Source organism: Lutjanus erythropterus, chromosome 9 (assembly GCF_056507025.1).
Source record: "Lutjanus erythropterus isolate fLutEry1 chromosome 9, fLutEry1.hap2, whole genome shotgun sequence".
Classification (NCBI taxonomy): domain Eukaryota; kingdom Metazoa; phylum Chordata; class Actinopteri; order Lutjaniformes; family Lutjanidae; genus Lutjanus; species Lutjanus erythropterus.
The window spans coordinates 15411804-15426306 of record NC_139325.1 but is presented as its reverse complement, the minus strand read 5'-3'; the positions used below and the strand labels follow the sequence as shown (position 1 = coordinate 15426306).

At 37.2% G+C, this 14503-nt stretch overlaps 1 protein-coding gene across 1 annotated transcript; it reads right to left on the bottom strand.

Annotated features, from left to right (window-relative positions):
* Window positions 1-3195: 3195 nt before the first annotated feature.
* Window positions 3196-12414, bottom strand: ccr8.2 (chemokine (C-C motif) receptor 8.2). Its single transcript, XM_084726264.1, has 3 exons — window positions 12272-12414; window positions 8001-8084; window positions 3196-6683 (listed from the first exon to the last, which is right to left on the bottom strand). Exons 1-3 carry the CDS (start codon window positions 12313-12315, stop codon window positions 5594-5596), a joined length of 1218 nt encoding a protein of 405 aa, XP_084582390.1. The 5' UTR covers window positions 12316-12414; the 3' UTR covers window positions 3196-5593.
* Window positions 12415-14503: the final 2089 nt, after the last annotated feature.

Genomic DNA, 14503 nt, shown 5'->3' with positions numbered 1-14503 from the left:
TAATTAATTAATTATCTAAAAGCATTGATGATTATATGCACTAGGAGCTATGCCTCCCTGTGTGTGTCTGTTTAGACTGATGAGAAATGAACTTCTCTCTGGAGAAAATGCCCAAAATGATCCCACTAAACTCGTGTGTGTTCCTCTGTTTGCTCAAGGTTCTCCAGCTGAGCTCTGTGGCCATGACTAACACCTGTATCACCGTATATACTCTGATGCAAGTCTCAAGTGCTGAAGGATTTATTTTTCATTTCTTTCTTTGCCCAAATGAACAGGGTCTCTCAAAGGCCGTGGCAAAATGGCTCTTTAGTGCCCCCTACAAAATTTCAATGAAGTAAACATGCCAGTTCATTTCATCTACGAAAATCAATAGGCATGTGTATCATGTGTAGACATTCAAACAGGAAGTCAGCCATCTTGAATTTAATGTGCCATTTTCCAACCACTTTCTATGCATTGTATTTAACAAACTCAATTAATCAAAGCAGTTAATGACAACATTTCTTTGTCTAGTCTACAGATCTTTGAGATGAAAAGTTATTAAAAGACAATTTTTTTGTTGAACGGCATGGAGAATTTATTTCTTTTTGGGGGCTGGGACAAGGAATAGCGTGTTCCCTTTGTTTAAAAAAAAAATAGTGAATAAAATGGAGTAACATTAATTCAGAACTCTATGTGTTTGCTGTTGCAGTCATTCTTTAGTTAATGCTCTTCAGTTAGGTGAATGAGTGTGCCGTCTCCATTAAAGCTCAAGTAAGGTCAAAGCCCTTGACATGTCAGCCTCCCCTGTTTTCCATCTTTAAATTACTGTACTATATACATAAGTTTGTACATGTACATGTTTTAATCAGTTAGCCAAAACCATACTTGGTGATTACTATTTTTGCTTTGTTTTATTTGCAACAGCTATTAACTATTTTACAAGAAAGAGCTTTTAGACAAGACTAAACTTGAAATTACAGCTTGTCTCAGCTAATTTAGCAATCGTACTGTAGACTTAGCTAGCGCGCGCTCATAGGGATTGTCTTTTTTATGCTTTGTTTTACAGTGGCAGCAAAATTATGTTAATTGGCACTGAATCTCTAGTGTTAGTTATGAGCTGCAAAGGTAAGATAAAAAGTGTTTTGCTTCATCCTAATTTTAAGGTTGACACTACGCTGAAGCAGGTTTAGTCAGCAAACATGCATGGGGGAGCTGTTTGACATTCATGAGTAAACCTGTAACAAATATACGTAAGTACATCAATTTTGGCTGTAAAATGATGCATGCATTTTTTTTTTTTGTTCACAGGATGATTCAGAGGAAAGGAGAGCGCTGCTAATCTCCTCAAAAAGCAGTTGGCAGGTAAATCAAACACCTCAGATCAGACACATTATCCTTAGTTTTTCTTTGTTTTTTTTAAATACGATGACTTAAGGTGGACAAGATTGAAGCCGATTGTAAGGGGCTCTCTGAGTCTGTTAAATAATTGAGATTTCTTTCTGGCTTCTGGGGCAATGTATACATTAATTAGAGATTAATAGATATTAATTGAGATTTAATTTTGTCTTTGTCTTTTGTCTTTTGTCTTTCTCCTGTTGTCACCATTGCAGCATTTTTTTTCTTCTTTTTTTTGAATGAAAGAGGCAGAGTTTGCTTGAGTTACAGAGTTACAGAATGTGCCTGGATGGCATATTTCTGCTTTTACATCAATCCTAGTTGAGAGCAGGTACTGTTATTTGTTTCCTTCTGAAAGAAAGACAGTGGCATTTTGAAAACAGCAACGGCTGACTTCAAAGCAGTGCTTAGCCTAAAAGTAACGAGTAACAACAACCTTCCTAGAAATGTAGTGGGGTCAAAAGTACAATATTTGTCTTTGAAATGTAGTGGAGCGAAAGTCATAAGTTTCCAGTAAAACAAATACTCAAGTAAAGTACAGATACTCAAAAAATGTACTTAAATATAGTACTCAAGTAAATGTACTTCATTACTGTCCACCACTGCACAGAGCAGATGTAATGCTGACAATGAGATACACCCATCGAAATTCAATGCAGCTTAATACAACAGCACTGCAATGAATCCAACCAGCATAATGTTAAAATGTTCAGTGTTTGAGACAATTTATCATTGTTAGCTAACTTCATGTTCATTTTTGAGGCTGCATGAGAATTTTCCTGTTGCGTTTCTGACTACAGTTTTTAGTTTGTCAGCTTAAATATTAATGATTTCTGTTGCAGTGTTATTACTGTATGCATAGGAATGCTTAAAATTATTATTATTAATCATTAAAGAAATCATTTGCACATCATTACAACACAACACATAAAAAATGCATCACCTGGAAATCTTGCACTATTCAATATTATTTAAAAGTTAATGTAGTGTACAGGCATGAGTAGAGGTGCAGGTCACAGCATCAGATAAAATAATACACTTGTGCCATCTGAGCTTCTCTCCAACAAGCACACACAGGATGGAGTTGAGGTTGATGTGGAAGTAGGCAACAGCTTCAGTGACGTGTAAAGCTTATCTGATGGTTTTGTTGCTTTCACAGTCTGCGTAGAGTCCCAGCCTGATGACGACATGCCACTCAGGGGTCATAATCACAGTACCACCTACTGACAACAGGAAGTAAACAATTGGTGTAACAATTTCAATTACGTGACAAAACTTTTTTTTCACGGTGTGGTCTACACTTGCTATACTGGAACTTGCCATATAATCAGTGGGTGTTCTATAGCGCCATCTAACTGACACATGAAGTGACACTGAACTCTTCCCTGAGTTGCCCAAAAGACCTAAAAATTCAAGCCTTGTTGACTGGCCAGTGTCCAGCAATGAGGCAACACCTGTCGCATGTCCCAACATGCAAAGGGGTGCAAGGGTCCAATCACCGCTGTTTGCAGCTTTAATTTAATTTGTAACCATACAGCAAGTACACCTTCATGAATGAGTCTAGAATGTGCAGAACTAAACTGCACTAAACTGCACAAAACTACAGTAGAATCAGTGTCCCTGTCTTACTGATGGCCATGCTAAGACAATAATAATAATAATAATAATAATAATAATAATAATAATAATAATAATAATAATAATAATAAAGTTATAAAAGGGGCAAAAATATAAGACACAAAGGACAAAGGAGGTACATGCAAAAATGCAATCAGAACACATCAGTGTACAGAAAAAACAATTAATCAAATATTTGGGGTATCTTAATGGAGCAATTTTATTGAAAAATGGCAATAGCGTAATATGACACTTAGATAGGTAACTTTATGTTAACATACAAAAATCTATATGTGTGAGAGCAAAAACAGCAAGCGCCAGAAACTGCTCAGTATGATGTTTTCTATTCAGGACTGAATAAAATACAATGGAAAAATGGAAAAAAAGGCTTGATCATTTACCAGAAATGGAAGGTCTAATGAAAGACACTATCTAGTTGCATTATGGGAAGTGTAGGGTTTGGTGTTTGTAGATCTTGTCCCACTGGAAACTAAATGTCAGGTTTTTTCAGCCTCTGCTTTTTCAGTTTCTGCAATTCTTTAAAAAATCCTCATAAGTTTATCTGTCTCGAGTCACCCAACTTTATAAAAGATCTATACTGAATCACTACAAAAAGAAAAAAATGCCATTTCAATCTTGCTGGTTTCTTCAGGAAATGTAGGCCTACTTCAGAAACAGAATCCTGTCTTTGACTCATGAGTGATGTCATTGTTTTATCTTTGAGTGAGTCACCACAGCACAGATTCTAACTGAGCTGAACTTTCTGCACGGACACTGATTTTCAGATACCATAGATGATATAAATCTAAAATGCCTGACGTACCTAATGAATAACTTTATCTGTACATTGATTGAAATGGTGGTTAATAAGTGTAATGATTCAGTAAAAATACTCCATGCACATATGAACATAGCAACAGATTTATCACATCATCATACCCATCAACTTAGATGTTTGAAAGTGCATGTTTTAAGAAATGCCAATTAATAGACTGTAGAGTAGAAATATTGCAAAAATATTTGCAAACTTTGACAGTGACATTCATTTGTGCACAGAGACTGCAAAGGTTAAACAACTATACACAACTTCCCCTTTCAGGTTGTGGTTTTCTTGAGGATGAGGTTAGGAGTGGTATAGCTGCTGCTACAAATGATATGAAACTTGCAGGTTGCCTGCACCGTGAACCTTTTGCTGTGCACCAGTGTCAGACGCAAAACTGACGCAAGTTATGGCCATCATGTGCAAATAAAAGACAATATTTGTTTTGTAGCTGTGCTTCCACTGATTAAAGCAAGGAAGTGGTCAAGTTAGGTTCTGGTTTGTTGCAGTACACCTACTGTGTCTATTGGTAGTTGATGATTAAATGAGGCTGCTGAGGTTTCTAACGCTGACGTTGTTGACAGATGTTCATGTTGACACAGTTTCTCACTTAGTTTCAGCTAGCAGCATGTGATTAAAAAGAGAACAAACTTTAATTCTAAACAACATCTATATATATGATAAAAAAATCGCAAGAATCCAAAACATATTTACAGTACAATTCTACATATTCATTCTTATAGTCTATAAAACATATAAAAGTATAAAAATACATTAATGTATGGTTACAAATCATAAGGTACACTGTGTTTTGCTTGCGTAAGACTATTAAAATATCATGAGACCATAAAGATCAGGCTTGTCAAATTGATTCACATGTACTTTCATGTATTCTTTAAGACACATCAATCCTCAAATAACCTGCATACTGCAAAATGTGCTAAATAACACTAACTACTTCTTTCATTCTTTCGGTCTATATACAGGTGTGTAAATATACACTGTGCAGGTGCTGCAGTTGCACTGAGGCCCGTAGAGAGAGCAGATCCTCCAACAATGTGTAAGGCACAGAAATGGCCCTTGCAATTGATTCATATTCAGATTGCTACCGCAGAAATAAAACTGACGAGTTTATATCAAATTAAAATTTGTATAATTTGCTTTATATATACATTTTCTAAAATTGCACTTGAAAAGGGATACCCAGCCAGTAGCAACAACACTATAACACACTTATACATTTATCTATATAAACTGGAAAAAAAATATAAAGAAACTATTTTTTAAAAAGTCAAATAAATGTATACTTATTTATTTTCTTTGGTATTTTTGTCTCATATGTATATGCAATGATGATTGCTATGTATGTTGATGTTGTCCAATGTCACATCTCTATTTGATCATAGGATGACTTTGACTGTCAGAGATCTATCCCTGACCTCTTGACCTTTCCAATACAGTAGCTTAAGTAACTCAATTGACTGTAAAATCTATCACATTTTAGGGGGAAAATACACCTAATACGTACACATGTACACATTTTTTATTCTTTCTCCAACTAATCTAAACTAAGCTGAAGCATCTATAGAGAACCTCTAAAGACCCATTTAGGGGCTTAAAAGGTTTTCTGCACAATGGCAGTACTATGTTGCACCTTAACACTACAAAGAAACCACTGGAAAACCACTATATTAATGCTCACTTCTGATATATAAAAAGTTTTGACTTCGCAAGAAATTTGTGGTGATGGCACACAACCAAATCCCACCTTCCCCCACTTTACACAACGGTGCTCCTTTCATCAATGCTGGTAGTCTGAGAGTAGACTGAGCCTGCAATTCTGTCCTGAGGTATGTAGACCTTGATGACCTGGCACAGTCTGCATGGAGTCTTGTTTATCAACCTGAGCAGGTGCCTCCTAAACTTCTCCCCAACAAAGACGTACAGGATGGGGTTCAGGCAGCTGTGAGAGTAGGCAATGGCCTCAGTGACCTGTAAAGCCAATCTGATGGCTTTGCTGCTTTCACATTCTGCGTAGATGTCCAGTAGCTCCAGTGCTTTGAAGAACGATGTGATGTTGTAGGGGACCCAGCAACAGAAGAAAACAGCCACCACGGTGAGAACTAAACGGATGGCCTGTCTCTTTGATGACTGGCTGTTCAGCAGTCGCCAGATGATCTGGGAGTAGCAGAATCCCATGATGATAACTGGGACAAACAGGCCCATAATGTTCATTTTAAAAAGGCTGAAGACCCTCCAGAAATGAGAGTTCGGACCATCCAGTTTTTTTGGAAATTCAGGGAAGCAGAAATTAGACCCATTAACAACAGTCTGCTGTTTGAGAAATATCAGATCAGGGAAAGAAGCCAAAAAACCAGCCAGCCACGTTACAGCAGCTGCAATCATTCCAAAGGACCTCGTCCGTGCTCTCATAGCATAAACAGCATGTACTACAGCCAAGTATCGGTCAATGCTCATTAGACTGATGAAGAAGATCCCACAGTAAAAAGAAATGTAGTAAATACCCAGGACCATTTTGCACATACCATCCCCAAACAGCCATTGGTCTCGAGCTTGGTGGGCGAGGAAGGGAAGGGAACACACCAGGAGCAGGTCAGCAGCAGCCAAGTTCAAGAGGCACACATCAGTCATGCTGCGGAGTCGCACCCCACAAGTGATGACCCAGATGACCAGAGAGTTACCCAGAAGGCCCAAGAGGAAGAAAATGGAGTAAAGGGCTGGAAGAAAAGTGGCTCCGTGACGCTCATACTTGCACACCTCGACATCTTCAAGGAAGTCAAGGTAGTCAGCGTAGTCGTATTCTATGGTGGCTGAGGTGATGTTATCATTGAAGGATGCAGTTGTAAAGCTGGTGAGAAACAGAGGAACAAAACCAGCAAAGAAAAATGAATTCCCATTATATCAGGTCAGTTTACTGGATCTACAACCCTCTTGCTTAAAGGTGTAACGTGTAACTAGAATTACTGCATCATGGTTGTCTGCTTTTGTGAACCAGACACATTGCAAGTTACATCCATGTCTGTCCAGACTCATATAATATGTAGCAATGACTGCATGAATTTAATATAAAGGTATTAAGTATGATTCCAATAAACACTTTCCAGTGAGAAACATGCTGTCTTCTATTTTTACTGTGCTGTCAACTGTTTTTGCAGAGGAGTACAGAGGACTGATAAGGAGCTGAACATTAGACCTTTGATCTTTTGGAAATAAAATGTCATCACTTCATCATTTTATCCTATTAGACATTTGTGTGACTTTTATCATAATTAGTGTATTAATATTTAAGCTAAGGGGGTGGGGGCCAACTGGACAACATGGAGGTGATTTACAACAGCTCTGACCAGGACTCTGACTCCAGGGGTGATGCAAGGAACCCGAATATTTCCTCATCTAACATAGTGGATTAAGGATTTATTTCAACCAAGCCAGAATTGCCAATTGTTGAACAACTGTGACTTTTGTTTAGTTTCTGTTGAGTTTTAATTGTGTTTTACGGACAAGATTGTCTTAGTAAGTAAAAGAGAGAAACTTGAATTCAGAAGATGTATGGTTTATTGCAGACATAAGGTGTGAGAATATATAATTTCTTTACATTTTGTGAGATTACTTTGTTTATTTATTAAACTAAAAAGCATATATCTCCCACCTGAATCTACAGGGGGATCAGACTACTACCTTGTTACCTGGTTACCATGCTAATTTCAATATATATCTCTGCAACACAATGCACAGATATCTGTGACATAATGTCATAAGTGTTCTTCATATTCAGTTAATAATGTTAGTTCAATTTTAGAACATTTTAAAACTAAACTTTGTCCAAATTTTACACATCACTCCTTTAACATAGATGTAAAGATACATCAGTTTGCACTGTAGCTGTGTGTAGTGCAATAAAAGGTTCAAAAGTAAACCTTTCCCTTAAGATAAGCTGCATTACTTAATTGTAAAGCAATAAGAATGATGCAGCTGTAATCTTACAGACAAATTCAGGATTGCATGTCAGAAAAATAAATGTTATGACAAAACAGACTGAAATGCTCAGCTAGCTGCTCGTAAAAAATCCTACACTAGGCTTTGGAGTAAAGTGAGACAGACTGACAAAGACACATCACAGAACAACATATGGTGGTATGTGTGCCAGCTGTAGGTTTAATCTTACCCTGGTGTGTCTTGTGTAGGTGGACCCCAACTTAAGTCAGTGAAAGCGCTGACAACAGAGATGGGTGTGGTCATGGTCAGCTGCCTGGAAAGAAAAGCAAACTATGACCTACTTTATGAAGATAAAAACAAACCAAAAGAAAAGCTGCATATACCCTTGATCAGTCCAGTTTTACATTTCATTCTACAACTACACAGCAACAACAACAACAACGACACAATGTCTCTTGTAAGGCTTGTCTGTTTTCCTGTTCCCCCTGTGTCTCCTGTTTCTCCTGTCTGTCTGTCTTGTGGGCATGGTTTTCCCTCTCCGCTCTCCTGGCTCCTCCTAGCTCTGCTCCTTCCATACTCGGCAGCACTCAGCTCACCGGTTTAAAAACCCTGGTTTTCACTCAGTCCACCACCTGTAACAGCTAAAGCCTCATGTTTTGTGCTGTCTTTCATTCCTCATGGTGTTTCTCCTTGTGCTCCAGGACCCCGTTCATCTGCCTGCTGTCATACCTGCCTGCCTTTGTTCAACCCGTTAACCCTCAACCGTTTCCAGCTCCAGTAAAACCAATCTACTTCACCAGTGGGCTGCCTGCTCCTTCCACCACCTTTCTCCCTTTACCCCTTCAATAAATGCCCTGACTTACCACCCCAGTGTCAATGGCTTGTCTGTGTTCTGTATTTGGGTCCATCTTTGACATGGTAAATCTACATTGAATGATTTGATTTATTTCTCATTAATAGCAAAAATATTGTCCAGTGTGTTTTTGTGGCTGAATTGCACAAATTTTGGGTATGTGCTTCAAACACATAGTGGTATGTTGTTTTTTTATGCGTAGATTTTCAAGAATATTCTTAGAAATGAAATCCCAGTGCCATATGTGACGGCCCCTAGGCCTCTGACCTACTTTTTGGTTGGTTGCTGAGACCTTGGGAGTGGCTCATTAGGAGAGATGGCTAACACCTGAGTTGGTGTGAAAGCTCACCTATATTTATGGGTGTCTGAGCATTCAGTGCTCTCTCTCTCCTCTTTGAGTTGCTTGGTTTGTTTGGTCTTGGGTTTTTTAGTTTTTTGTTGTCTTACATCTTAACACATTCACACACCCATACACTACAAACATTACTGATGAACTGACTTACATAAATACTTAATTTAGTTAATTTAAATATATTTAATTCTTTTACTTTAAAGTGTCATGCGTGGTCTCCATATTTTGTCCTACCTTTGAGCCAGGTCGTGACACATACAACATGCAAGCAAATTCCATAGAAATCAGGTGTCATAGGAATTAAAAGAAATGGGAAAAAATCATTTCATCATCAAGGATAAGGGCTCAATAGGATTAATAATGTGAATCCATTCACTGCTTTGCATAATTGATTATACCAACTAGAAATTGTATCCTGTTCTGTATTCCCAGAACATTTATGGATGTGACAGAATAATTAACCTAATATATGTTTTTGATGGCAGGTGAAATGTGAAGATGAACATTCACACTTCAAACCAAACCTGTCGCGCAAGGCAACAGTGCTAACCACTAAGCCACCATACACTTCGCATTTCGGTTTTACACCCCATGTACGGAGGCAATCAGTCCTCTGCGGTAGCTCCGGTTTGATTCTAAAAACCCCTCCAAAGAAAAAAAAGGAGAGAGAGAGCTTATGTTAGATGTTGCTGTGGCACTAAAGAGAATTTTCTCATATGACCAACAGAAAACCATATGGAAATGTCCTCTATGTGAAGCCATGTTACTAACTGAGTACCAGTGTAGATGATGGTCCCAAATGAAATGTCCCCATTTGACTAACAAAGAACCATATGTGAATGTTCTGAACATCCCAAATGTTCTCTTTGCAAGATTTCTATGTGACCATAAAATGAAAAACATTTGCACACTCGGTTTTCAAGTAGAAGTACAGATACTTATGAAAAAAAGACTAGAAATCAATGTCTTTACTCAAAAGTGAAAAAGTATAGGCTCTGAAATGTATTTAGTATAAAAGTATAAAAGTAGAAAGTCGCCCTCTGAAGGACGCTCTTCAGTGCAAAGCTAACTGAACCTCACGTTTCCTCCACGCTCGAGTCTTGCTGTCTGTTTCGTCTTGTCACATCTTTTATGTCAGTCTTGTATTGTTATGTCTTTTACCTCATTTTTGTCTTGTTACATCTTGTTGGACTGTTTTTGTGTCCTTATGTCTTGTTATATCTTTTTTGTCTTGTTACATATTTTGTCATTGCCATCTTGTTATCATTTTTGTTTTACTACAACTTATATGTAATTTCGTCGTGTTACTTCATATTAATTTTTGTCTTTTTGTGTATTGTTACACATGGTTTTCCTTGTGTAACATCGCTTTTGTCTTGTTATGTATTACATCATTTTCGCCTTCTTACATCATTTCATGCATTGTTACATCTTGTTATGTAATTTTTGTCTTGTTATATCTTTCACATAATTTTTGTTTTATTATGTATTGTTACCTGATTTCATCTTGTTACATCTTTTTGTATTGGTAATACAAAAATAATCAATAATTCCGTCAAATGCTTTAAAACCAAAGTAATAAGGCTGTTTGAAAATACATGGAATAGAAAGTACAGATATTTGTGACAAAATGTATTGAGTAAAAGTAAAAAGTTTTTGTACTTAGTTAACCATCTGTTTAACAGCCTTGGCCTTGGCAAGCAATGACTCCTCCACATTCATGTATGTGTGACCGGCCCAAAGTCCTCAACAAAATGTCCTTGTATGACCAACAGTGGACCATATGAGAGCGTTCTCTTAATGTCCTAAATATCCATAATATCATGGTAATACTGTTATATAACCATAAAATAACCAACATGGAATTTTGATTTTTTTTAAGTCTTTAAGGGAATTTTGAACTGCATCTCTTTTAACCAAAAGAGGACATTTGAGGGATGTCCCCAGTATCATGTAAAGGTGCCGGACATTTGTCTACTTAATAGAACTTTTAGGGAACATTACACAGCAACCCCAGAACATCATCTCCTCCGTAAGATCATCCTTACCTCTATTTGTCACAACTATGATGACTCTGTCAAGCATGTACATTATGTTTTTCTGTAGCATATTCCACAGTTTCTGCCAATATTTTCTATTTAGTGGTCAGATTTAAATGTCTTTAAAGTTTATAGAAAACCACACAGACATTTCAGCACATAATATGTAATGATGCAGCTTATTAAAGGATTTCTGGTGTATTTTTAGTGGTACATGGGAGTGTATTTGTGCATTTGGTGTCTGATGAGTTAGAACCTTCGCAGCCACAACATAAGAAACCTGCAGGTTGTTTAAGTAACCTATAGACAGCGTAGGCGGTTTCAGATTGAATCTGTCTTAAATTGTGAGAATGTTTTAAGCAATCAAATGGTACACAGAGCTTATATTGTTACAGCACAAAAGGGATTTGAACATGTCGTGTTGTGGAGTTGGCTTCACTTCGCCTGCTGAATATTTTTTCAGTAGAGAAGATTTTTTTGGATAAAGGTCTCTCTGGAGGAAATATGTGATGTACAGGGTAATCTCACTGCTTTAATTTTTTTCAGTTTGTTCAGTTGGTGACAGTACTGCTGTCTAGGGCAATTATATTTTTGTGACTGAGAATGTGATTATCATAGATGCTGGTCCCAATGTGAAAGAAAGACTTGTCAGTTGTAGAATTGACTGATGACCACAATATCATTGATGCATATTTTGTACAAATCCATTTTGAACATAAATGTGTTGGAGCAGGATGAGAACAAAGTTAGTCTCCCATGGACCCAAAGCAAGACAAGCATGAGACTGTGATAGCGGTAAGTGATATGAATCAAAATACTTAAAAAAAAAAAGAATATATTAAATATATTTTAAAAAAATACTTAAAAAAAAAACAGGAAGTGTAAGTGTAAGTTTTTTTCCTTCTCTCTTTCCTTTAAAAATAAATATTCGTAAGTATATTAAAAATCATCAATCTGTCTTTAAAAGTCAGACTTCTTCATTTATACTTGAATTGTGTTGTGCATTAAACCTAACCTAATAACCACAGTTGAATCTCTTGTAATAGCTGGGATTAGTATTAAACAATATTAACATTGCTTCATTAGTATTAAACAATTAATTTTTGATCCATTAACAATTTTTCTGTACACCTAATCAGGGTGACCTGATTAGGCCTGACTATATACCTGTTTGTATTATACCTTTGTATTATTTTGTACTTGTCATAAGTTGTAGATGAATATAAAAGTGGTCAAAAAACAACAAAAAACATTACCTGTTGGTGCTGTTAACAAGATAGCTGATATTGGTGGTGGTCATGGTGTTTATTCTGGTTCACAAATGGTAGAGATGATGGCTAAATCAGGAGAAATGATCAGCTGTGCATCCAGTTTGATTAGGCTCTGTACACAAGAAATGTACAACATGAGAGAGAAAGTGTGAGAAATTGATGTGCAAGCCCTTTTCAAAATACACCCACCCCCTAACCAAGCTACAAGGGGGCTTGTAGCATTTCATGTATCATATGGTTTGCCTCTTCCTGTGAATGCTTTTGAAACTTCATGTAAGAACCCACAGTTTCTGCAGAACTATAATGAACCGCAGTCCGCATATGCAAGCTTTAAAAATGCAGGTGATTCTGTCCAGCCCAGCAGGCACACAGAGCTTGAGGTTTGCAGAAGATGTGCATGCACATTTGAGCTTTCACACATGTAGGAAGTGATACTACTGACACAGCCACCGACACTTTGTAGACAGGCTGGTGTGACTATTGAAATGTACACATCTTAACATTTTATGCATCATTGTGAATCAGTCAGTAACTGAATTAATGGTCAAATACAACCTTGTTAGTCAGGTCAGGATGTTATTATATGACATGGGGATTCTGCTCTGCACATTTCTTGTCAAATAATTACAAGCTGCCAAGAATGACTGCCTGAAACTCATCCAAGTAGTTTGTCATGTCTATAGCTATATATTCTCCTTAACACCACCTCATGCTTCAGAAAAAAAAAAAAACAGTGAAAAAAAGCAATGCCCAGTAATAACCGAATACAATACTTCTCATTCTAGGAATTCAAGAAATTGCCAACTACTTGCAATGAATGCAATTACCATTCTCTACTTAAGACACTGTATAACAAGCTGGACTCAAGGAAATGTAGAACCACTAAGCCCATTTTCGCTGTGTACAAAACAAAAAATGGACAGAAAACCAATCTTAAGCTCCCCTACTGACAACTTTTATCAAGCAGAAAAAGATCTCAGATCTGCTCTAAGAGGAGACTGGGTAATCCTACATGTCCAGATCTTTCAGCCAATCATGTTTTTCTGTGAGAGTTTCTCAACTGACCCTAGCCCCGCACATTTTTGCTTGTCCCCCATAAGCATTTCCTCCCTATAAGCCACCATTATAAGAGACACCTGTAAAACTGTGTATATTTGTAAAACTTAACTAGAGCCGACAAAAAGTTATTTAAAAATCTGTGATGTCATTGCAATGTAAAGTCTAAGACATGGGCAAGAACTCATGGGCAAGGGCAAGGGGAGAAACACTACTGCACATACACAGTGGGTCATATAACCAGGAGGTAAACAGGAAGCTAAAAAACTTTTTTGGTTTATGTGCCAGATGAGCAACTCTAATGGGATTGAATGCATACACTATCTAGTTCAATATAATACATCTATGATATAAAGTAATAATGCACAAAAAAGAACATGAAATACCATCATTGGTATTTGTTTCAGTAACATGATTTCAGCACCAATTATTGCAAGAAAATGATCTGTAAAAGGGATGTATATATAGTCACATCTTAAGCTATCGGCAAAACACTAATTAACTATCTTGCTAATGATTGATATAGACAGTTTTCTTGTTTACAAACATTACAGGGTGCACAAGCGTATACAAGCACTGGTTTTTGCCCCATTTGGGCGTGCACCTCTGTGATGACATTGTACTGATGCTGGAACAACTCCTCCTACAGTGTCCTCCTCATAGACTTACTGTGTATCTATGGTCCCCTTCGATCATGTCAAAACGTGCAAGATCGGAAAGCAAGTAGCGCCAAATTTAACAACTGATTCTGCAAACAAGGGGTCTCTCTCTTCCTCAGGGCTGTGCTGGCAGGTAGGAGGATGGCCATGGCCAGAACCTCAGACCCATGAAAAATCTCTTGAGAGTAATTATTCTGGCCTAAACCATTAATTTAGTGTATCACCAATGTAGAGAATTCATACCACATTTGATGTATGAATTCTTATAGTCTAGTTGTGTCTTACACCCATTAACTGTATAAGATAAAACTTCTCATCAACAACTTGGCTGTGGAGGGGGTCAGTAGCACCAAGTGCTCAAGAGAGCACAGCGGTGTCTGATTTTGTAATTTTACTAACCTGTACCTACTTCTTTTAACATTTGATCAAGATCAACGTTATGATTGTCATATTTAATTTCAGTGTTATTACTTATCGCTGTTCTGCATGTCTGTAAGTGTCA

What these genes read in the sequence shown, in the direction of transcription:
- ccr8.2 (XM_084726264.1), bottom strand. Translation starts at nt 12,315, where the DNA reads ATGACCACCACCAATATCAGCTATCTTGTTAACAGCACCAACAG. An exon ending in CTTGTTAACAGCACCAACAG is followed by an intron (nt 8,085 to 12,271) that starts GTAATGTTTTTT and finishes TTTTCTTTCCAG; the next exon opens with GCAGCTGACCATGACCACAC. An exon ending in CCTACACAAGACACACCAGG is followed by an intron (nt 6,684 to 8,000) that starts GTAAGATTAAAC and finishes GTTTCTCACCAG; the next exon opens with CTTTACAACTGCATCCTTCA.